The 20,003-nt window shown below is 60.2% G+C and overlaps 5 protein-coding genes across 8 annotated transcripts; 2 read left to right on the forward strand and 3 right to left on the reverse strand.

Moving 5' to 3' along the window:
- Window positions 1-31: 31 nt before the first annotated feature.
- On the reverse strand, window positions 32-3,703 carry THOC6 (THO complex subunit 6). 2 transcript variants are annotated; one of them, XM_031038798.2, is made up of 13 exons: window positions 3,461-3,703; window positions 2,012-2,127; window positions 1,841-1,905; window positions 1,647-1,750; window positions 1,525-1,562; window positions 1,393-1,441; window positions 1,198-1,269; window positions 1,002-1,104; window positions 862-911; window positions 706-768; window positions 497-607; window positions 276-410; window positions 32-198 (listed from the first exon to the last, which is right to left on the reverse strand). In XM_031038798.2, exons 2-13 carry the CDS (start codon window positions 2,125-2,127, stop codon window positions 118-120), a joined length of 987 nt encoding a protein of 328 aa, XP_030894658.1. In that variant the 5' UTR covers window positions 3,461-3,703; the 3' UTR covers window positions 32-117. The 2 variants fall into 2 exon arrangements, with proteins under 2 accessions (XP_030894658.1, XP_006743088.1); XM_006743025.3 differs by lacking the exon at window positions 3,461-3,703 and adding an exon at window positions 2,701-2,965.
- On the forward strand, window positions 3,018-4,441 carry HCFC1R1 (host cell factor C1 regulator 1). 2 transcript variants are annotated; one of them, XM_006743027.3, is made up of 4 exons: window positions 3,018-3,238; window positions 3,537-3,593; window positions 3,703-3,831; window positions 4,061-4,441. In XM_006743027.3, the coding sequence occupies exons 1-4, from the start codon at window positions 3,144-3,146 to the stop codon at window positions 4,194-4,196; spliced, it is 417 nt and encodes a 138-aa protein (XP_006743090.1). In that variant the 5' UTR covers window positions 3,018-3,143; the 3' UTR covers window positions 4,197-4,441. The 2 variants fall into 2 exon arrangements, with proteins under 2 accessions (XP_006743090.1, XP_030894660.1); XM_031038800.2 differs by lacking the exon at window positions 3,537-3,593 and having other exon boundaries at window positions 3,104-3,238.
- A 242-nt stretch (window positions 4,442-4,683) lies between these two features.
- On the reverse strand, window positions 4,684-6,766 carry TNFRSF12A (TNF receptor superfamily member 12A). Its single transcript, XM_006743029.3, has 4 exons — window positions 6,610-6,766; window positions 5,752-5,856; window positions 5,368-5,502; window positions 4,684-5,284 (listed from the first exon to the last, which is right to left on the reverse strand). Exons 1-4 carry the CDS (start codon window positions 6,701-6,703, stop codon window positions 5,229-5,231), a joined length of 390 nt encoding a protein of 129 aa, XP_006743092.2. The 5' UTR covers window positions 6,704-6,766; the 3' UTR covers window positions 4,684-5,228.
- Window positions 6,767-6,841: 75 nt separating this feature from the next.
- Window positions 6,842-10,777, forward strand: CLDN6 (claudin 6). Of its 2 annotated transcripts, none has more exons than XM_081820226.1 (2): window positions 6,842-7,748; window positions 9,470-10,777. In XM_081820226.1, exon 2 carries the CDS (start codon window positions 9,498-9,500, stop codon window positions 10,161-10,163), a length of 666 nt encoding a protein of 221 aa, XP_081676352.1. In that variant the 5' UTR covers window positions 6,842-7,748; window positions 9,470-9,497; the 3' UTR covers window positions 10,164-10,777. The 2 variants fall into 2 exon arrangements, with proteins under 2 accessions (XP_081676352.1, XP_006751971.1); XM_006751908.3 differs by having other exon boundaries at window positions 9,475-10,777.
- A 148-nt stretch (window positions 10,778-10,925) lies between these two features.
- On the reverse strand, window positions 10,926-12,282 carry CLDN9 (claudin 9). The gene has a single exon (XM_006751907.3). The coding sequence runs from the start codon at window positions 11,947-11,949 to the stop codon at window positions 11,296-11,298; it is 654 nt and encodes a 217-aa protein (XP_006751970.1). The 5' UTR covers window positions 11,950-12,282; the 3' UTR covers window positions 10,926-11,295.
- Between the last annotated feature and the right edge of the window lie 7,721 nt (window positions 12,283-20,003).

Here is a 20,003-nt window from a genome sequence, read left to right on the forward strand (position 1 = left end):
TCCATTCTTGGGAAGAACATGAATGGGAAAATAGCCTGAAAATTTATTTATTAAAAAAAAAAGAAAGAAAGAAAAAAGCACTCCAAATCCCTGGGATGGAAGAGGTGTTGCCAGAGGTCAGAAGGACAAGGAGAAGGCGCGGTAGCCCAGATTGGTGAAGACATCCACCCGGCAGCTGTTACCTGCAGCTGTCAGGACCTGGAGGCAAGACAGGGGTGACTGGCCTGTCCACATATGTGGCCCCCCGGACCCCCGCAGCCCCTTGCAGAACCCACCTTGCACTCGGGTGCTGCTGGCTGCTGGTTGAGACTGAGGCTAAGCAGCCCTGGGGAGGAGCCAGGCACCTGGGCCTTGAGCTCCCCACTCAGCTGCCACTGGTTGACACAGCGGCCCTGGCCAGCAGACAGAATCTGTGGAGGGCAAGGAAGGGGGTCGGGGGTCAGGACTGGAGAGGGGAACTGGGCAAAGGTGGCAGAAGCAAGACAGAGGGCCTCACCAGGTCCTGGTAGAAGGTGACGTGTTTCTGTGGCGCCCGCATGGGGAAAATGGTGGTGGGTGTGGAGGATCGGAGGTGCCAGAGGGTGAGTGCTGGGCCGCCTCCACAGACCTGGGCAGAAAGGTGGGGATCCCCAGCCACTGTAAGCTCAGGCCCTCATCTGGCAGGGCCCGGAGCGGTCACCCCATTCTACACCTCGCCCTGCTCACCATCCAGTCTGAGTCAGTTGCCAAACATCCGATCCAACGCCCATTGTGGGGTCTCGAGCACTCCTAGGGGAAAGGACGGGAAGAGAGAAGGAGATGAAGATACAGGGGATGCCTAGGAAGGTGGAAGGGAGGACAGGGCATGGGGCGTGCCCTCACCTCATGCTTATACACCTCGATGGTCTGGACTTCCTTGGCTGTGCGGAGGTCTGTGGGGAAAGAACCATGAGAAGAGCCCGGCTGGCCCCAATCTCCCTCGCCGCCATCTCATCTTTCCCTCCAACCGGACACTAACTTACCCCAAAGTCTCACGGCTCCATCCTCGCCACCCGACAGCACTTCAGGGCTCCGCTCCCGCAGTGCCAGGCAGTGGATATAGTCCATGTGGCCCCGGAGGGCCCGCTGCAGGAGGAGGGCCGCTGTCAGGAGGAGATCCAGGAAGAATGCCCCTACTCCCATCCAGCCCTGACCACCCCAGCTCCATGGCTTGCTCACTGTGAAGGCCCCAGTCTCAAGGTCCATCGTATGCAACTGACAGTCTCCCCCTGCCAGAATGAGAGAATTCTCCTACAGAAGAAGGCAAGGTGGAATCACAAGTCAATGTCGAATCAGGACAGGAACAGGGGAAAGGCTTTTAAGTTTGGACCAAGAACAGAGCAGAGTAGAGCCCCAGTCACAAAGGGATCAGACCTTGGGGACGAGAAGCAAAGCATTGATCTCAGGCACTTCTAGGCTGGTCCTGGGAGAGAGAAAGCGAGGTCAGCTCTGATGAGGCGGTACCTTCACCCCCAAGTACCTTCTGCCCACATGGCCCTAGCTCACCTGTATGGGGGCTGACGCCGCCACAGCTCCTTACAGCCCTTCATGGAGGGAAACACTGGATCATGTCAGAGGCTCTCTGGGACCAGGAACCCCAGCCCGTCCCCCAGTTCCACACTCCTTACCTTCTTGAGGATCTCTGCCCAAAGCCAGGCCTTCACCTCCCCATCCCCAGCACTGAGCAGATGTCGATCAGTGGAGACCATGCTGTAGACGGGTCCATCATGGGCTAGATGGAAATGCAGGACCTGAGTGACCCTGTCCTGTTCCCCTCCCCTACCCGGGGGTTCTCTAAGCCAGACTCAATGGCTGCACCCACCTTGGAATGTGACCACAGGCTTCTTACTTTCTTCTTTGGCCTCAGAGCTCAAAGCAGCAGACAAGCTAAAGGGAGAGGGGAGGGCAGCCTGAGAGTCAGAAGCAGGGGGCATCAGTCCCAGGGGGTACAAGTGCTAGAGCTACCAGGTGGTGGGAGCAGGGGTGAGGGTACCTGAAGATGGCTATCTGCCCATAATTGTTGCCAGCTGCCAGGAACTTCCCGCAGGGTGAGACACTCTGGGAGAAAATGGTCATGTGGAGCCGCTGCAGGGCCTGAAACACTTCCATCTGTGGGGAGAGGCTGCATGGAGGCTACCTGGGACATCTAGGACCTGCGAGTCAGACTCCCTCCTGCTTCCCCTGCCGCCTGTCCGGCCTCTCACTGCCCAGATCGCTCAGCCATCCTTTGAGGCGGACCACCAAGTGGGTGCCTGCCCATTGAGTCCCAGGGCTTGCTCCAAGAACAGGGTGAGGAAGCGGGCACCTGAGGCATGACGTCTACCGGGACCTTGAGCAAGCACCCAGCCTGGCCTCCAAGGTTCCTCAAGTGTCAAATGGAGCTCACGGGAGACTGTCACAGGTGTCTGAGCTCCTGTATCGAGCTTCGCATACAGCTGCCTCATAATAAGCGCTTAAAAAGTGGCTCCATTACTCCAGTACAGAAAAACATACTGACTTCTAATCCCTACCCTCCTACTTTCACGTTAGGCCCCTAAGGTCTTGCTGCGTTACCCTCCCGCTCCCGGGTCACAGTCCGAGTCCCACGCAAAACAGAGCTCAGGGCACGACTCCTTGCCGCCCCTTCCGAACGGGGCATGGACTACAAACCCCAGAATGCACCGCGCACCACGCCCGCCTCACCTGACCCAGAGGTACAGCGTATGGCACAGCTCGCTCCATGTGGAGAACTACAAATCCCAGAGTGCTCAGCGCGACGCAGCTTCACGCGTCTGGACGTGCCCGCGAGCGGTTCCCCTTTGGGGCACCGCACAGCCCCAACACCGCCAGCCGTCCCGGCGCGAAGGCGGCCGCCGAGTATTACCCAGAGCCTCAGGATCCGAGGTGACCGCCGTGAAGATCGCCAACAAGAAGTAGCTCCCACCGCAGCCCCGCTACTCCAGATCCCCTCCCCCACCTCGCCGAGCCCACCGGCCTTCTAGCCCCGCGTCGCTCGCCTTCCGCGCCTGCGCAGAACCTCGCCGCCGCGCGCGCCTAAAACCACGCCCCTCGCGCTGGACCACGCCCTCTGAGGCTCCGCCCTGTCGGCCGGATCCCACCCTCTGCCTGCAGGACCCCGAACCCAAATGATCCTGCAGAAGCCCCTGGAACGAGGCCCCCCAGGTCGGGCCCAGCGCGACCCACGGGCCGCGTCAGGGACGCCCCGAGCCCAGGACGTGAGGTGTGTGTAAGGGCACTGGGTGGGCCTGGCCCAGGGGCCCAGGAGCTTTGGCTGTGGGCTCGGGGCTGGTCTGCAAGATGACACGCGGTGGGGCGAGTCGGCAGGGCTTGGGCATAAGCTGAGACTCGGCTGAGAGTTCTGAGGCAGGCTGCTGGCTAGGCTGGGAGATGGGGTGACTTAGGTGTCAGCTGAGACGGGTGGTCTGGGGACTTCCTGGCTTACACTGCAGGCACTGGAGAGCAGATCCTGGGGATGGGGCCAAGAGGGTGGAGTGCACCTGGCTTTCTTTTCTTCCCAGCTCCCCTCTCCGAGGAGCTGTGCCCATGAGCACCAAGCGGCGCCTGGAGGAGGAGCAGTGAGTTTGGGGGCAGGGAGGGACTCCCAAGACCTCTGTCACATTAGGTCCCCATCAGACTGCCACCAATGTGAATATCCCAGCCTGCCTTTTTTCTGTCTCTCCCCAGGGAGCCCTTGCGAAAACAGTTCCTTTCTGAAGAGAACATGGCCACCCACTTCTCTCGACTCAGCCTGCACAATGACCACCCTTACTGCAGCACCCCCATGGCTTTCCCCCCATCTCTGCCCCCACTCAGGTAGGCACCATCCACCGCCTGGGCCTTCTGGAGGATCACACCCCATCTTGGAGCCAGTCTCTAGGCCCTGCCTCATCCTGCTATTTTTAGCTTCTAGCCAACCTCTGTTGTTTCCCGTCTTGGCTCCTTGGAAGGTGCTGGCAGCCCAAGAGCTCTTGGGGACCTGGACCTGGTGGGAGGTGGCTCTTCCAGGCCAGCCTCAGCCCCATGCTGTTATTTCCTTTTCCAGGAGCCCTTGCTCTGAGCTGCTTCTCTGGCGCTACCCTGGGAACCTGATCCCTGAGGCCCTCCGGCTGCTGAGGCTAGGGGACACCCCCACCCCCCACTACCCTGCCACCCAAGCTGGAGAGATAATGGAGCTCTGAGTGCTGGTGGGCAGTATTTCTGCCCACCTTCCTTCTTCCCCACAACAGAGAAGACCAGCATCCCTCCTGAGGGACCAGCTGTCCTAAATATTCTCCAGACTAGGCCTCTGGGCTCCAGGACCTACCCTCTACAGAGGAAGACACTGAATCCCACAGAGCCCTGGGGAGGGAGGGGCAGGAGGGACAGGAGCATGGGAAGGGAGGCATTCCCCCCAGAACTGAATAAAGATTGCTGAGCAAATGAAGGCTTCAGTCTGGAACCCTGAGGCCTTTGGGAAGGAAGGTGGGAAGGCTGGGGCGCTGGATGCTTGCGGTTTCTCAGAATCTTCCCTGGAAAAAACGGTCAGGGGCCTGGCCAGGTCCTGGCAGGCTGGGCTCAGGCATTGAGAATGTGTGAGTCAGAGCCTCACCCCCACCCCCGCGGCTGACTCACTCCTCCCTCCAGCTCTGGGAAGTTGGGCTGGGGATCATGCCACTCTCCGAACCATTTAAAGTTAAAGATTCTTTTATTAATAAATTCTCCCGCCCTTCCAAACTCCCCAAAATAAATATTTCCCCCCCTTTGGGGGTTGGGGGGGACAGTGTCTTAGGGCCAGCCCCCCTAGAGGGCCAGCCCCCTAGTGTTAGCAACAGGTCCCTAACCCCCCAGACAGAGACCCCATGGTGGAATTTCAGTACATCTGAGTGGGTGGGGCCTGGTGTTGTCTGGCCCTCAGGCCATGGGGGTGGAGGGAGGGACGCCTTGTGCAAATGCTGCGGTTCCTTAGTGTCAGCTGTCTGGTGTGAGCCCGCGTGGGTCTCCTTTCCTGTCCTGGAGCCAGAGACAGGGCAGTCAGACACCTTGGAAGGCTCCTCTGAAGCCTGGGCCCAGGCCTCGGAGAGCTGATTCACCAGTCCCCCATCCCTCCACACCCCTGTGGTTGGAAGAGTCTGGCTCTGGCTGTCTCGGGTGAGGGAGCGGGCTCCAGAATGAATGAATGAATGAATGAATGGTGAGTGGGTGGGGCCTCCTGCTGGCAAGGGCTCTCACTGTCACTGGATCAGTGCCACACCAGGACAGCCCTCCCCGCCGGTCTCCTCGATGGGGGCTGCAAAATAAGAAGAGGCGTGGTCAAGAGCAGGGGAGATGTTGAGGAATGGTTGGGGGGGTGGGCGGGCCTGGCTCACTTACTAGTAAACTTCTCTCTCCTGCGGCACCGTCTCCAGACCAAGAAGCCAGAAAGCAGTCCCAGCACGAGAGCTAGGCTCAGAGCACCCCCCAAGATGGGCCACAGCAGTGGGAAGGAGGCTGGAGGGGCCGCAGCGCCTGGGGGCAGGACTCCAAGTTAGACCTCGCCCCTTTCGGTACTAGCCCCGCCCCCTAGATCTGAGCCCCAAGCCTTTCCCCCACCTTGGCCCCTGCCCTGATCCGATCCCTTCCCCACCCCAACTCCCACCCCCCTTCCTGATTAATTCCCCAGATCTGAAGCCCACTGCTCCCCTCTCCACCCCCGCAAACTCTCTCCGACTCTGGGGTCCGCTCGCCCCTGGTCCCTCTCCCCCCCTCCCCACTCACAGCCCAGGCAGAAGTCGCTGTGCGGTCGCGCCGGGCACGACGCGCAGTCCATGCACTTGTCGAGGTCCGCGCTCCAGGAGCTGCCGCGAGAGCAGGGGGTGGTGCCTGGGGAGGGGGCCGCGGGTCAGAGGCTGGGGCGGGGCACGGCTATTCTGGGGGCTGAGGTCAGGGTCGGCCGGCTCGAATAACGTGAGTCACCGGCGCCCTCCCCCCGCATTCCTCACAGGTGACCGCACGGCCCGACCGGGACTCAGCAGCGTGGGGGCAAGGGGGGCCTAGCGCGGGACGCTGTGGGGGGGGTATCAGGTCCCCACACCACCACCCCCCGCAGCCGGCGGGTGACTCACTCCTGGGCACCGGGCCCGACCCCAGTCCCTCCCCCCGCATAGCTGGGCACTGAAGTCACCGGATGGAAGGGGGCACCCCACATGGTATAGAGGGTACAGACCCCCGTGCCCTCGATACCCCCCCCCCCGAGACTCTTCGGTCACTGGGGCCAGACAGACCAGGTACTGAGCAGGATGGAGGCGTGCCTTCTCACCGAAGGAGACATCCCGCCCTCAAACTTTCTCCCTCTACTTCCGAGTCTGGACTTACTAGGACAGAAGCCGCCCCTCCATTTGAACAGGGGGGAAACTGAGGCTGGGACTGCGGATGAAGTTCGGAGTGGGATGAACCTCTCCTGGCCAGGGAGCGCGGTGTCTGGAAACCACCTAACCCCGAATCCCCGTGTCCGCCTAGTTCCCCCCAGTTCGGCCTCGTTCTCTGGGTCCGCAATGCCGACTCCCCGATCCCCGGTGAGAGGCTCCCCGGGCCCCCGCGGCCTTCCGCCCAGCCCGGGCCCCGCCCCCGGCGTACCTGGCACTCGCTCCCCGACCGCCGCGCCCAGCAGCGCCAGCCCGAGCACCAGCACGAGGAGCCGCGGCAGCGGACGCAGCGGACCGGGAACCATTGTGCGCGTCCGGCGGCCGTGGCCGTCTGAGCCTGCCGCGCGCGGGCCGGGGCGGACAGCGGCGGCCCCGCCTCCGCCCCCGCCTTCCGGGGCGGCTCCCTCGGCTCTGCCCGCCCCGCCACCGGCTCTTGGACGCCCCGCCCCGCCTGGCCCGCTAAGTTCAGTCATTCGCTCCACAAGCAGCAACTCGGTGCGCCAGCGGCTGGGACCCCGCAAGGACGCAGACCTGGCCCTGTCCTGTGGATGCTGAAGTCCGGGAAGTTGGGGGTGGGAATCAGACACGAACAACCCATCTCAAAGATAACTGCAGCTTTCGGAAGGGAAAAAGAAGGGGGGGAAATCGGAGGGAGAGACGAACCGTGAGAGACTATGGACTCTGAGAAACAAACTGAGGGTTCTAGAGGGGAGGGGGTGGGGGGATGGGTTAGCCCGGTGATGGGTATTAAGGAGGGCACGTACTGCATGGAGCACTGGGTGTTATACGAAAACAACGAATCGTGGATCACTACATCAAAAACGAATGATGTATGGTGACCAACATAATAAAATAAAATGTAAAAAAAAAAAATAACTGCAGCTTTCTTAAGGGCCCCGGGATATAATGATAACGACATAACAAATAATAAGTCTTTAATTTCTACCTTAGGACATAGCTACACAGTAAAATGTGGGCTTGTTGTCTCCGATTTTTCCGAGTATGAAACTGAAGCTTGGGAAGGTTAGGTGAGTTCCCAGGGTCACAGCACTAGTAAGTAGCGGAGTCAGGAGCCAAGCTCTAGCCCCATGCCCTGTGCCCTGACCCACTGCGGGCCGGCGTTAGCCAGCTGAGGTCCCAGCGCCCGGGCCACATGCGGGCGCAGCGGCCCCAGGCTCGAGCGACCCCAGCTGACGAGGTTGAGATTCGCGCGCCCGCGGTCTGGAATGGGGTCTCTGCCCCTCCCCGGGGCGGTGGTCCAGTGACGTCACTGCCTCTTTAAGACCCCCCGCCTCCGCCCCCGTCCGCACACTCTGCGGTTCCTACGAATCCCTGTGGGCTTCTTCGCAGGTGAGCCGGGGGAAATGCCAGTGTTGGAGGGGAAGAGGCGGACTCCTCGAGGAGTGGGGTGCAGGGGGCGTGGCGGCGTGGGTGGGGGTGCGTGTAGAGAACTTGGACTTACCTGGGTGGGGGGGCCACCGGGGCACAGCCCCTGGAAGGGGGTCTGCACCGAAGCCGCGGTGAGCTGATCAGGTCCTTCTGCAGCCACGGAAGGGTTAAACGCCCCTCCCCCTCCCCCGGGACAAAGGCACCGAAACCCGGGCGCCCCTCCCCCACCTGCGCTGCTCTCTGGGGCGGGGCTCCCCTCCCCCTCACCTACCGGAGCGGACCCTGCTGATAACCGCCGCCATTAAGCCCTTCCCGCAGCGCGGCTCACAGGCCGGGGGTCTGCGGACCCTTCTTCGGGCTGGACTCAGAAGGGAAATAGGGATCGAAAGCAGGAGGGGGCGCCCTCGGACCAAGGCGGCCCCGTAGTGTGCGGAAAGAGAAGTGGTCGAGGGCAGGGGTAGGGTCTTGGAGGGGAGAGGTGCTGGGTGCACTGGCCGGCGCTAACACCGCCAGAGGCGTGGAGGGCCGACACTGGGGTTGGGATGAGCGCGGTCTGGGCCGCCCCGTCCGATCTCCCCCGAGGTCTTTAGCTCCGCCAGGTATGGGCGGGATGCAAATGAGGAGTGCACGGTCTGTCCTCTGGCCACACTGCTGGGGCCGGTGCTAAATTCAGGTCCAGATCGTGTGCGGGAACTTTGGGTAATGGAGAGCCCCAACAGGACCCCGAACAGAACTGACCCCCGAATTGAGCCACAACACTAAGTGGGATGTGAAGGGAGACAAGTGAGGGGCCGGAGCTGCTGCCAAGGGGCCGGTTCACTGGACACACTCCAAGGGTTTAGGTCCTTTTAGGGGAATTGAGTCCTGAGAGGTTGGCGTTTTGAGCAAGAAGGCACAAGAAAATGTCCCCAACCTTGGAGGTATGTTCAGTGTGACCCTAAGGGAGGGCAGAAGAGCAGGACCCAGTGGGGCAGCAGGTAGCCATGAGGAAGAAGTGCTTTTGGGTGAGAGGGTGGTATTTTTTTTTTTCTTCTTCTTCTTCATTTCTCCTGCCCCTCTGGAGTTTGCTGCTGGGCTGGGCCAAGTAGGGCCAGGCAAGGCCAGAGATGAAGGATCACCTGAGACACATGTCATTACCCTCCTGGGGGGATGGAACCAGGTTGGGGTGAGGGGTTTGGACACAGCTATTGGGTGGTGGGAGGAAGCTGGGATCTCTAATCTTGATTTTGAAACTGACAGGTTTTGAGCTTGAAACTCATGGCTAGAGCCAACCCACCATCTGTGTGCCCCAAGGAGGCCATCTGGAAATTGCCCTCTCTTTTGTTTTGTTTTGTTTTTGCTACTTTGCTGTCTGATAAAATGTATGCAAAGTGGCTGGGCCGGTAGACTAGCCTCAGTATAGGCTTCATGTCTCATTTGCACTCAAAGCAGCCAGGACTGGGTCACTTACTTACTCGCTCTTGTTAGTCAAGACAATCACATAACCAAGGAAAAAATTACATGCTCAAACATCAAGTGTTCGTTTTGCCCATGAGAAAATGAGGCTTGGGAAGAGTGCCCTGCCCATGGTGTACTGACTTCCTGGGTTCATACTCTCGCTGCCCTGTGTGGTGGCCACAGCTCATTGGGAACAAAGGGTCTGGACCAGCCTGTCTTCACATTAGTCTGCTTCTGTCCCCCAGTGCAGCTCCTCTCAACCTCAACTTTGCCATGGCTTCCGCTGGTCTGCAAATCCTGGGGATCATCCTGACACTGCTTGGCTGGGTGAATGCTCTGGTGTCCTGTGCCCTGCCCCTGTGGAAGGTGACCGCCTTCATCGGCAACAGCATCGTGGTGGCCCAGGTGGTGTGGGAGGGGCTGTGGATGTCCTGCGTGGTGCAGAGCACAGGCCAGATGCAGTGCAAGGTGTACGACTCCCTTCTGGCACTGCCCCAGGACCTGCAGGCCGCCCGCGCCCTCTGCGTCATCTCCCTCCTCTTGGCCCTGCTCGGGCTGCTGGTCTACCTCGCGGGAGCCAAGTGCACCACCTGCGTGGAGGACAAGGACTCCAAAGCCCGTCTGGTGCTAGTCTCTGGGATCATCTTTGTCATCTCAGGGGTCCTGATCCTCATCCCTGTCTGCTGGACGGCTCACACCATCATCCGGGACTTCTACAACCCCCTGGTGTCGGACGCCCAAAAGCGGGAGCTGGGGGCCTCCCTCTACTTGGGCTGGGCGGCCTCTGGTCTTTTGTTGCTGGGCGGGGGGCTGCTGTGCTGTACCTGCCCCTCTGGGGGGTCCCGGGGCTCGAACCATTATATGGCCCGATACTCGGCATCGGCCGCACATGCCACCTCTCAGGGGGTCCCTGAGTACCCCACTAAGAATTATGTCTAAATCTGGTAGGGGAGTGGAGACTCCCTCGACAGTGGAGCCTAACCCCCTGAGCTGGAGACATGGAGATGGTAATCCAGACAGCTTGGGGGCTGTTTTTATCTTTTTTGCTTTTGGGGGGAGGGGAATTTTTAAAGTTCATTTGAAAACCTAACCAAGGAACCCAAGTCTCTCTTGGGCTCAGCTGTTGGTATTTCTCACCTCTGGATGATGGAGCCAAGGAGGTGATGCTTCACAAATTCTAGATCTTTCTCCACCCTGGACATCCCCATCTTGGAGGCCAACCTGGAGCTGTGGGCCAACATAAGGCTGCCTGCTGTTGAGGTGCTTTCAGCCTGTCCCCGAGTCCCTCCTTACTGGTCAGGCCTCTGGAACCCCTGGGGGCTCTTGAGCCTCACGGATGATAAATCACCAAAGAACTGGCCGCCTCCAAGTCTTCTGACCTCTGGCTCCTCTATCTTGAGTCCCGAGTCCTGTCCTGGATGTGCTGTAGACCCCCCTCCCCCACCCCGATCCTCTCACCTTCAACCCCTGCACACTTCTGCCACGCCTCCCCCCATACACACTCACCAGTTTTTGCTAAATAAAGCATGTCTTATGAAGAGCCAAGGTACAAATTCTCTGTTTATTCCCAACTAGTAGGTGGGCATAGAAGGTTGGGTGATAGACTGGGCCTCCTGGCCTGGACCTCTAGATGCAGGTGGTGGCCAGACTGGAGAGGACCCACCGCAGGCAGGCGTCCCCTCCTTATTTTGGAGCCAAGGACCTGCTGCCCTTTGGGTGAAGCCCCAGGCTCCTGGGACCGGGGTGGCCCCAGAGGAAGAGGATGGACAGCCTAAGTTGTGGACCACAGAAGGAAGCAATTTGTCCGGGGGAGGCAGGGGCAGACCAGCACACCCATCAGCTCTGGCTCTGCCTGGGTGGAGGTAGGGGAAGGGCTCATGGGGACCCCACTGAAGAGGTTCTGGACTCAGCTGGGGCAGCTGATACTAGGTCTAGCCAGGCCCGATTGGAGCGTCTGGAAAATGGGTTTTGCCCTGGGGGACGGGTTAGCAGTCGGGGGCAAGGGTCAGAGCAGGGCATCCTGCACAAGGTCAAGGCTCTGAGCCGCAGGCTTCCAGGGACACTTTCCACCTCATACGTAGTCCCTCTTGTCCAGCCCAGATGCACCTGAGCGGGAGGGGATGGAGTAACCCAGCCTCGGTCCTCGGGGCCGGTCGATCTGGGGTGGAGGGCACGTGCAGCAGAGGAGGCCCCCCCCCAGCATGAGCAGGGCAGCAGCGGCCCAGCCCAGGTAGAGGGAGGCCCCCAGCTCCCGCTTGAGGGCCTCGGCCACCAGAGGGTTGTAGAAGTCCTGGATGATCGCGTGCGCAGTCCAGCAGACGGGGATGAGCACCAGGATCCCCGAGAGGAGGAGGAGGACCCCCGCGGTGAGCATGATGCGGGCCTTGGCACCTTCGTCCTCCACGCAGGTGGTGCACTGGGCCCCAGTGATGGCCATCAGCAGCCCGAGCAGGGCCAAGAGGAGGGCGACGACGCAGAGGGCGCGGGCGGCCTGCAGGTCCTGGGGCAGTGCCAGAAGGGAGTCGTACACCTTGCACTGCATCTGGCCTGTGCTCTGCACCACGCAGGACATCCACAGCCCCTCCCACACCACCTGGGCCACCACGATGCTGTTGCCGATGAAGGCGGTCACCTTCCACAGGGGCAGGGCACAGGACACCAGGGTGCCCAGCCAGCCCAGCACAGCCAGGGTCATGCCCAGGAGTTCAAGGGCAGTTGAAGCCATCTGTCCCCTCAGGTCTTCTTAACCCTAGACGGCCTGGTTGACTCACAGGGGTGGGTCCGATGCTGCTGGGTGGGGGTCTCGGTGCCCAGCACAAGGGAAACACTGTGTCCTCGGCCAGGACTGTCCTCACATCTGTGGGCCTCTTGCAAAGCACCTCTCTTTGAGCCCCTCAAAGGCCTACCTCTGACCCCGACACGCACCAATCAATCTCACAGTCCTGCTCAGCGGAGTCGCGGTGTCCTCCCGAGGGCCCCGTTGGCTACCAGATGCCCAGTGGCTGCCTCTCCTGCCACCCTGCAGTCACGTCCCGGCCGCTGCCCCTCCTGACCCACCTTCAGCTGAGAAGAGCCTTGTGCCGCCGGAGGCCCAGGCTCACACGGAGCAGCGCACCCTCTGTGGGTGTCACCCGGGGACTCGGCCAGCTCCCAGATGCAGGCGGGGTTTTGAGGTGGAGGCGGGGGAGGGGCAGCAAAGCCAACTGGGGAAGCCAGAGCTACAGGGAGAAGGCGGGGCTGGGGGTGGGATGGGGAGCCTGGGAGGGGGTACCGTGACCGATCGGGGAAGGAAAGAACCTCCGTGCCTGTGGGAATGCAGGGACAAAGGAAAGGGGAGACTGAGGACCAGCTGGGGAGCGGGGACTGGGGGAGTGATGGAGCTCTGGTAGGCTCAGCAAAGAGAAGCAGAGGTTGGAGGTTAAGTTGCCTCTCTGAGCCGCCGCCTCCTCCCCCAGCAACTCCCCCCTGTAAGCTTTTCCTTTCCTGTTGCAAACACACCCAGATCCCCCAGTATCGCACACCCCAACCCCGCTCATGTCCCCCTGCCTGCCCCAGGAACCCGATCTGTCTCCAGTCTCAGCCCAGTGGCCCTGGCTGCTCTCAAGGGAGGGGCCCCGCCCTTACCGTTCCCCAGGCGACAGGTGCCTGGCGCCCAGCTCAGGTGGCATCACCCAGGCAACGGCCTAAAAAGTTCCCTCCACACACACTTCTTCCTCGGCTCAGGTGTGCCCTTCCCAGGCCCGATACTGAAACTGAGGGCCGAGCTGAGCTGCCGCAGGTCTCTAGGGCCCAAGGGGTAAAGAGTCTGTTGTGGAAGTAGGGGAGGGGCACACAGGGGTCTGTGGGCAAAGGGGGAAGAGTAGCAGAGACAGAAGCCCTGGATGAGGGTGAAGCCTCAGGACCCAAGTCTTTTCCATGAGGAGTAAGTGATCACTCTGGAGGAGACCCCATGGAGGAGGGCAAGAGGATGAAGCCCAGGTGAACCCTTCCTCACAGTCCTCAGGAAAGACCCTCCTGCTCCTGAAGACCCCCTTGGAGCCTGTGACTCCCCTTGTGGGGGACAACCTGGGACTCACAGACTATAACCCAAATCCTGCCACCAACTAGGGACAGATTATGGGAGGTCAAGGTCCTTAACCTCCTTAGGTCAAAGACCCCTGTGAGAAACCTTATGGGACCCACAAACATGGGCCCCTCATCTTGGGGGTCATGAACTCCCTCAAGCCCCTTCCTGGGTGCTAGGAACTGAGGGAAAAGGAACGGGGGTGGGGAACGCTGATGAAAATTCCTTCCTTTCATACACTTTCCTGGGTGGCTGGCGGACCCTCTAAGGCAGAGCTGGGCCCCCATCTGTAAGAGCCTCTCACTTCCACACCTCCTGAGGATGGCCCACGGCCTGTCTGCCCTATGAGGAGGCACCCCTTGATGGCCTGGGAGCTAACAGGGCCACTGGGGGCAGGCCTCGGAGCTGCCACCCCCCCACCCCCGCACACATGGTCACTCACTGCACCTCTCTAGGGCCCTGGGAGTGGTGTGCACTGGGCGTCTCTTCGCCCGTTCAGTGGGGCTTAGTCTATAAAGGATTTTAACTTCAGGTGGGTGCACTGCTTCTGGGAATGGGTTTTAGCACTTTGGGGAAGGGAGGTTTATACTTTCATCAAATTTGCAAAAGGGTCAGTGACCAAAAGAAGCTTGAGAGAACTGCTAAAATGGAGACTGAGGCCAGCACCCATGAGTGGGGCTGTAGGGTAGAGTGCAGTGGCCCGGTGGACATGGCGGGGAGTGGGAAGGGGCCAGAGCCGGCCGTGGCTGGGCCAGCTGGCTGTGATGGGCCTGGGGAATCTCCGGGAAGTTTGTCCAGCTCATCCAGCCCCTGGGGCCCTAGATTTCATGGTTGGGAGGGGCGGCTGAGGAGAAGGACAAATAGAGGCAAGCCTCGGGGCCTGGAGGAATCCAGACACACAGGTTGAAGCAGTTGTCAGGAGGCAGCAGGGAGCCCGGGTCTGGGGCTCTGCGAGGGGCCCAGCAACCCTCCCAAGGGGCCTCCCATCCTGGGCAGCCCAGCCCGGGGTCTTTTCTCTCTCTAGGCTCAGAGAAAGCCCTGGGCTTAATGAGACCAACTCATCCTGATTTGCCCAGAGAGCTGGTCAGCCTGCAGTCGGGCCTGGCACCAAGGACCCCTCAGTTCCACAGATAGGTCCAAACCTCCAGCGTTGTGACAGGACCAGTGGGGTGCCGCGGAGGACCCTCATTGTTTTAGATCCCAATCCCTCTTGGGCTCAACATGTCAACACTCAAGCAGAGAAGACCTGCACACTGCCAGGGGTTGGCTGGCCACGTGGGAGGTGGTGCTCAGAGGCTGAAGACACCGCCCTTTCACCCCCAGACCAATCCGTACCAGAACTGTCTTGGCGGGGGGCAGCTTCGGCTTCCTCCCACCTGTCTACTCTTTTCCCTCTTTATAAGACAAGGCACCCCCCCACCCAAGGCCTTCAGGGAGGGTGAAAGTGGGGCAGGCTGTGCGAGAACAAGGGGAGGTTGAGAGGTCACCAGGGCTGGTCAGACAAATCGCCAGTAGGAGGGGTAAGCAGCGAGGGCGGATTCCCGGGGCACCCAGGCAGGACAGCCTTCCCACCCTCAGCCCTCAGGCCCTCTCTTCGGTCCCCTGGTCCACCTGGACTCAGTGGGATCTGGGAACCAAAGGGTTAAAGTTGGGGCCCAGCGGGGACTGTAAATGGGGCTGGAATGCCATTGATATGGAGAGGTGGGGACTCCCTCGGCGTGGTTACCACCTCAATGGCACTTTAACACGTCCTCTGGAATCCCCACCCCCGCCACCTCCGCCCAGGAAAGAGGTGGGGGAGGGAAACCTGCCCCAAGACACTACTGTGGAGGGAAACTGAGGCACGGGAAGGGAGGGCAGCCTCGCCCCGCTCACTGCTTCAGGGGGTGGCAGAACTGGACCTGAACTTTGTTCTCTGGGAGGGCAGTGGGGTGGGGCCACTCCACCGGGACTGGGCTTAGATGGGGGAAGGGCAGAAGAGGGTTAACTCCAATCCCAACATCTACCACACTTTTCGAGAAAAGTGTGGCCCAAAGACAAAGGAGGGGAACTGAAGGTCCGAGAGCCACCATGGTGCCAAGAAGAGTATGGGGTGGGCTTGGGGACGGCACAACCCCAAGGGAGCATCAGCCTCTGCTTTGGGGAGGTGCCCAAGGCCCCAGACTTTATGGGTAGAAAAGCCAGATCCTCTGGCCCCTGAAACAAAAGGTGCAGATGAAACCCTGGGGTCCCATGACAGCTGTCTACCCCCATTTTACAGACAAGGAAACAAGCTCCAAGAGCAATGGGAACTTGGCCACGGGTCCTTGGGAGAAACAGGATAAGCCTGAAGGAGCCCCAGACCCTGACTTCAAGGCCCAGCACCCAGAGCCCAGTGCTGGAGGGTGAGCTGGGGCTCCTGGTGCCTCTTTCCCCAAAGGCAGCCCGGGAGCCCCCCACAGGCCACCCCACCCACATCTTGCCCCATTCCTCCCCCACCCCCGCCTGCATTCCCTCCTTCCCCTGACTCTTCCAGGCACCCTGCACCCTGTGCTGGGAAGCCTCTGCAGGGAACTGCATCTGGACCTGATTACACCAGGAGCCACCCCACCTCTGCTGCACCTTCCCTGTGTCTGTGTCCCCCTGCTGTGGGCAGCCTAAGGGACGCTGGGTCAGACCTCTCTGGGCAAGTCACAAGTGCAGTAACCTCAGCTGCCTCCTGACTGTAAGAGGGAGGGAGAAGTCTGCCTTGTTTACCCCCAGGGTCACTACAAGAATTTGCCCAGGCGGGGAGCACCCCACGCACCTTGGGGATCACCCTAGGCACTGACTTGACACGAGAGTATCTTGTTAACGGCACCATGGCCGTTTCACTCGCAAACCTAGTCAGACTCCGTGGATCCGAGAGCAATTAACTTTATTATCTGTCGGAACTGTCAGCTTTCACCCGGCCGCAGTTATTCATCCGGGGTTCAGAGGGCGGGGTCGCCCCTCACCTCACTGCTGTGATCTTTAAGAGCATGCGTTCATCTTGTCCTTCCTGTCTGACTCTTAGCGGAGGAGCGAGGAGAGGAGAGCTGCAGGATGCAGAGGGGTGCAGGAAGCAAGCCGGCAGGAATGGGAACTCAGCCAGAATTCAAGAAAGGGGACAGGGAGTCATTAAAGTACTTGTGCCTTTGGCTCCTGCTAAAGGATGCAAGGGCACCCAAGGCTCCAGGTCAGTAAGAGGGAGGGTGTCAAACACAGTGGTCAGGAAAGCTGGGAAGACAGCTCTGGAGGTGGGCCAGCCCCTCTGCGGGGAGGACACTACCTGTAATGATTGCATGGTGGCCCCCAACACTGGCCAGGTCTTAAGCCCTGGAACCTGTGAGTGTGGCCCTATTTGAAACCAGGGTCTTTGGAGCTGTAATTAAGATAAATTAAAAACCTCAAGATGAGATCATTCTGGATTCAGGGTGGGCCCTACACCCAATGACAGCTGTCAAAAGAGAAAAACAGGAAGATTTGAGACACACAGGGTAAGGTTGTGTGAAGACGGAGGTGAGGCTGGAGGGACAAGGCTACAAGCCAAGGAACGCCAGGGGCCACCAGGAGCTCCAAGAGGCTAAGGAGGATCATCCCCAAGAGCCTTGGGAGGAGCACAGCCCTGAATGCCTTGATTTTGGACTTCTGGTCTCCAGAACCTTGAGAGAATAAATTCCTTTTATTTTAAACTGCCCAGTTGGTCGTGATTTGCTACAGCAGTCACAGGAAATTCGTATACTGCCTTTCTTGCTAGTGGGTCCCAGGCTCTCAGAGGTTGCCCAAGGTTAAGTTGGCTTCCTGATACCACTCTTGAGCTGTAGAAGAGCCCATTGAGATAGGACATCTGCCTGGTTACCTGAGCCCAAGCCACCTGAGTAACAAAGGGAACGTTTATTCTGGGTTGCACATGCTGGGGAGAGCCTGGCACGGTGGGGGTGGAGGCGAGGGCAAGCAAAGGTGAGGAGAGAATAGGGGCTTCCTTTCATGACTCACCTTGGGAGCTTTCCTGTCCCGGTGGGGACGACCTAGGCCTTGCATGTGATGCTGCGGCTCTAGGGCCCAGTATCGGCCATCCGTCAGCACCCCTGTTCTTCCGGGGCACCCATGCCTGCAGAACCCTTGGATCTATTTCAGTTCAAAGTCTGACTCAAGACTTGGAAGGCCGCATGTGGGTTTCTCAGAAGCCATACACACATAGTGGGGAAGGGCCTTGTGATGGCACCTAAAACCCTTCATTTTATAGGGGAAAATGAGACATTTTTCGGACCCAGTCAGAGCATTTCAAATCTTGTTTTCATTTCCTCAAGCCAAGTGCAGTGGGCGCCCCCCCACCCCTGTCCCCACGGTTCTGATAAGCAGCCCACTTATCAGCACAGGGGTTGAGTTACGTTCTCAAATAACCAGGCAAGAGGCTTGCTGTAGGGCGGTAGGGGAAAATGGAATAAAGACCCTATTCTTCAAACAAATTTATTTTTAGACTTGCTGCTTCCACCCCAAAGCTGGGCGGCTCCCCTGACACTCCCTCCCTCTTGCCCAGTCTGGGCTCTGACCCACGCTTTCTGAATCGCCAGTGGGGAAGGCGGTGAGGGCGCCCAGCCCGGGTGTCCCAGGCGCGGCTGCCTACTCACCCGCCCCGCAGCCCCTCGGGGGCGACGGTATCGGAGGGGCCGGGCCGTCAGCAAGGAGGCGACAGGAAGAGGTGCGGCGGCGGCGGCGGGGGGAAGGCGGGCAGCAACCAGGGGGCGCGGGGCGCGGGCGGCGCCAGCAGGCTGGAGGGCGAGGGCCGCGCGGGCAGCGGCGGCAGCGGTTGAGGGGGCGGCTCGGCGACGAGCGGCGGGCGGCCACGCGCGCCCACGGGCCCCGGCGTGGCGGCGACCGCGGCCTCGGGCAGCGGCGGCAGCGGCAGGTGCACTGGGGGCGGCGCGGGCGCGGGCAGGCGCGGCAGGTCCTGCAGCGCGAGCACGGCGGCAGGCGGCGCCGGCATGCAGGCCTCGGGCGGCAGCTCGGGCAGCGCCAGGTGCGCGCCGAGGCCCCAGGGCGCCAGGGGCTCGGGCCGCAGCGGAAGCGCGGGCAGCGGCGGCAGCTCCGCCAGGGCGAGCGCCGAGGGCGGCGGCGGCGGCGGCGCGGGGCTCAGGCCGGGCGGCAGGCCGGGCAGCGGCGGGTGCGGCAGGGACGGCGCGGGCGGCGGGGTCAGCGACAGCGACGCGCGGGCCCGGCCCAGCCGCGAGTGCGCGCGGGCGCGGGCGAGCCGCGGGGTCGAGCGGGAGCGGGGGAGCCGCGAAGCCAGCTTGGCCGCCGCTGCCGCGCCGGGGCCCGGCGCCCGCCTGCCGCCGCCACCCGGTCCTTCCCACGGGTGGCCACGCGCCGCGCAGTGACCGGCCCAGCCAATCACGGGCCAGTGCGCTGGCCGCCTTCGCGTGGGTCCCCCCAGCTGGCACGAGCTACTCCTGGCGGCCAATCAGAGGCGGCAGCGCTCTCTGTCAGGTTCTTCGTCCTGCCCTACCGCGGTCCCAACCAATCACGGCGTCCCGCGGTATCACAGGCCCCACCCCCACCAGCCCCGCGAGCAGGCGCTGCACACGCGCAGTTGGCGCCCCCACCTGGCCTTCAGGTCCGTTGAGCTGGTGCAGCCTCGCGGCGACCAAGGAGATTTGCCTTTAGTTGACTCTGGAATGAGACACCTGGGCGTGGGTCAAGACCTATGCAGATTCCCATTCAATTATCTTAAAGAAAAGATAATTCAAAACCAGAATTTGATGACATGGAGTATTTACGTTATTGTTAACAGAGGATATAAATGACAGATGGGTGACAATCAGAAGAAAAGGAGAGAATGGTCAATCTCTTTAAAATCAGAATATAGAGTAATATTAGAACATTTCTAGGTGGGTTAGGAAGGCTATCATCCATTGCCCTCACTGAGACAGTCCGCTGGGTGGCCCCTGTGCCCAGAGATTGTGTTCTAATCCTGTTCTCCAGTGTTAACAAAAATTCAACTGAGTAAATTTGCAGATTTAATTGGCTTTAAGCGATTCGAGCAGCATCTGACCCACCAAGTAGAAGGGAGGTGCCAGGAGTTGTGCAGCATGGAAGGTTTTTATAGGAAGGAGGGGGAGGGGGCAAGGGAGTTATTAGCAAAAGAAAAGATTGTTCCTTCCAGGCAAGGTCGCCTTCTCTTAGGAGGTGGGCCGGAGGGGGGGGGGGGGGTAGTCTTAGGTGGATTACCTCATCTTCCTTTGGGGGGCGGATAGTGAGGGCCCATGGGACATTAACTCATTGGTGCTGACCAGAGAATCCCTGACTGACCGGTTGAGACTTTCTGGGGGAGGTGGGAACTGCAATTAAGTTAGGTGGTAAGCCCCCCATTTGGGGACTTGGCCTAAGTCGCTCCATTTTTGGCTTGTGGTTTTCTCTCTAACACCAGTAAAAAGATGTGCTTTATTCTACCTTTATTCACCTTGGGGCAGAGAAAGATGAGACTATTTGGATATATTTCTTAAAGATTTTATTTATTTGAGAGAGAGAGAGAGCTCACACGCATGGAGGGGAAGGGGCAGGGAGAGAGTGAGAAGCAGACTCCCAGAGCAGAGACTTCATCCCAGGACCTTGAGAGCATGACCTGAGCCAAAGGCCGACATTTAACTGACTGAGCCATCCAGGCAACCCTGACTACTTGGTTATTTTATTTATTTGTTTTTTAAAAATTTTATTTA

The sequence above is a fragment of the Leptonychotes weddellii genome, chromosome 5, assembly GCF_054177405.1.
Source record: "Leptonychotes weddellii isolate Sample4059 chromosome 5, ASM5417740v2, whole genome shotgun sequence".
Taxonomy (NCBI): Eukaryota; Metazoa; Chordata; class Mammalia; order Carnivora; family Phocidae; genus Leptonychotes; species Leptonychotes weddellii.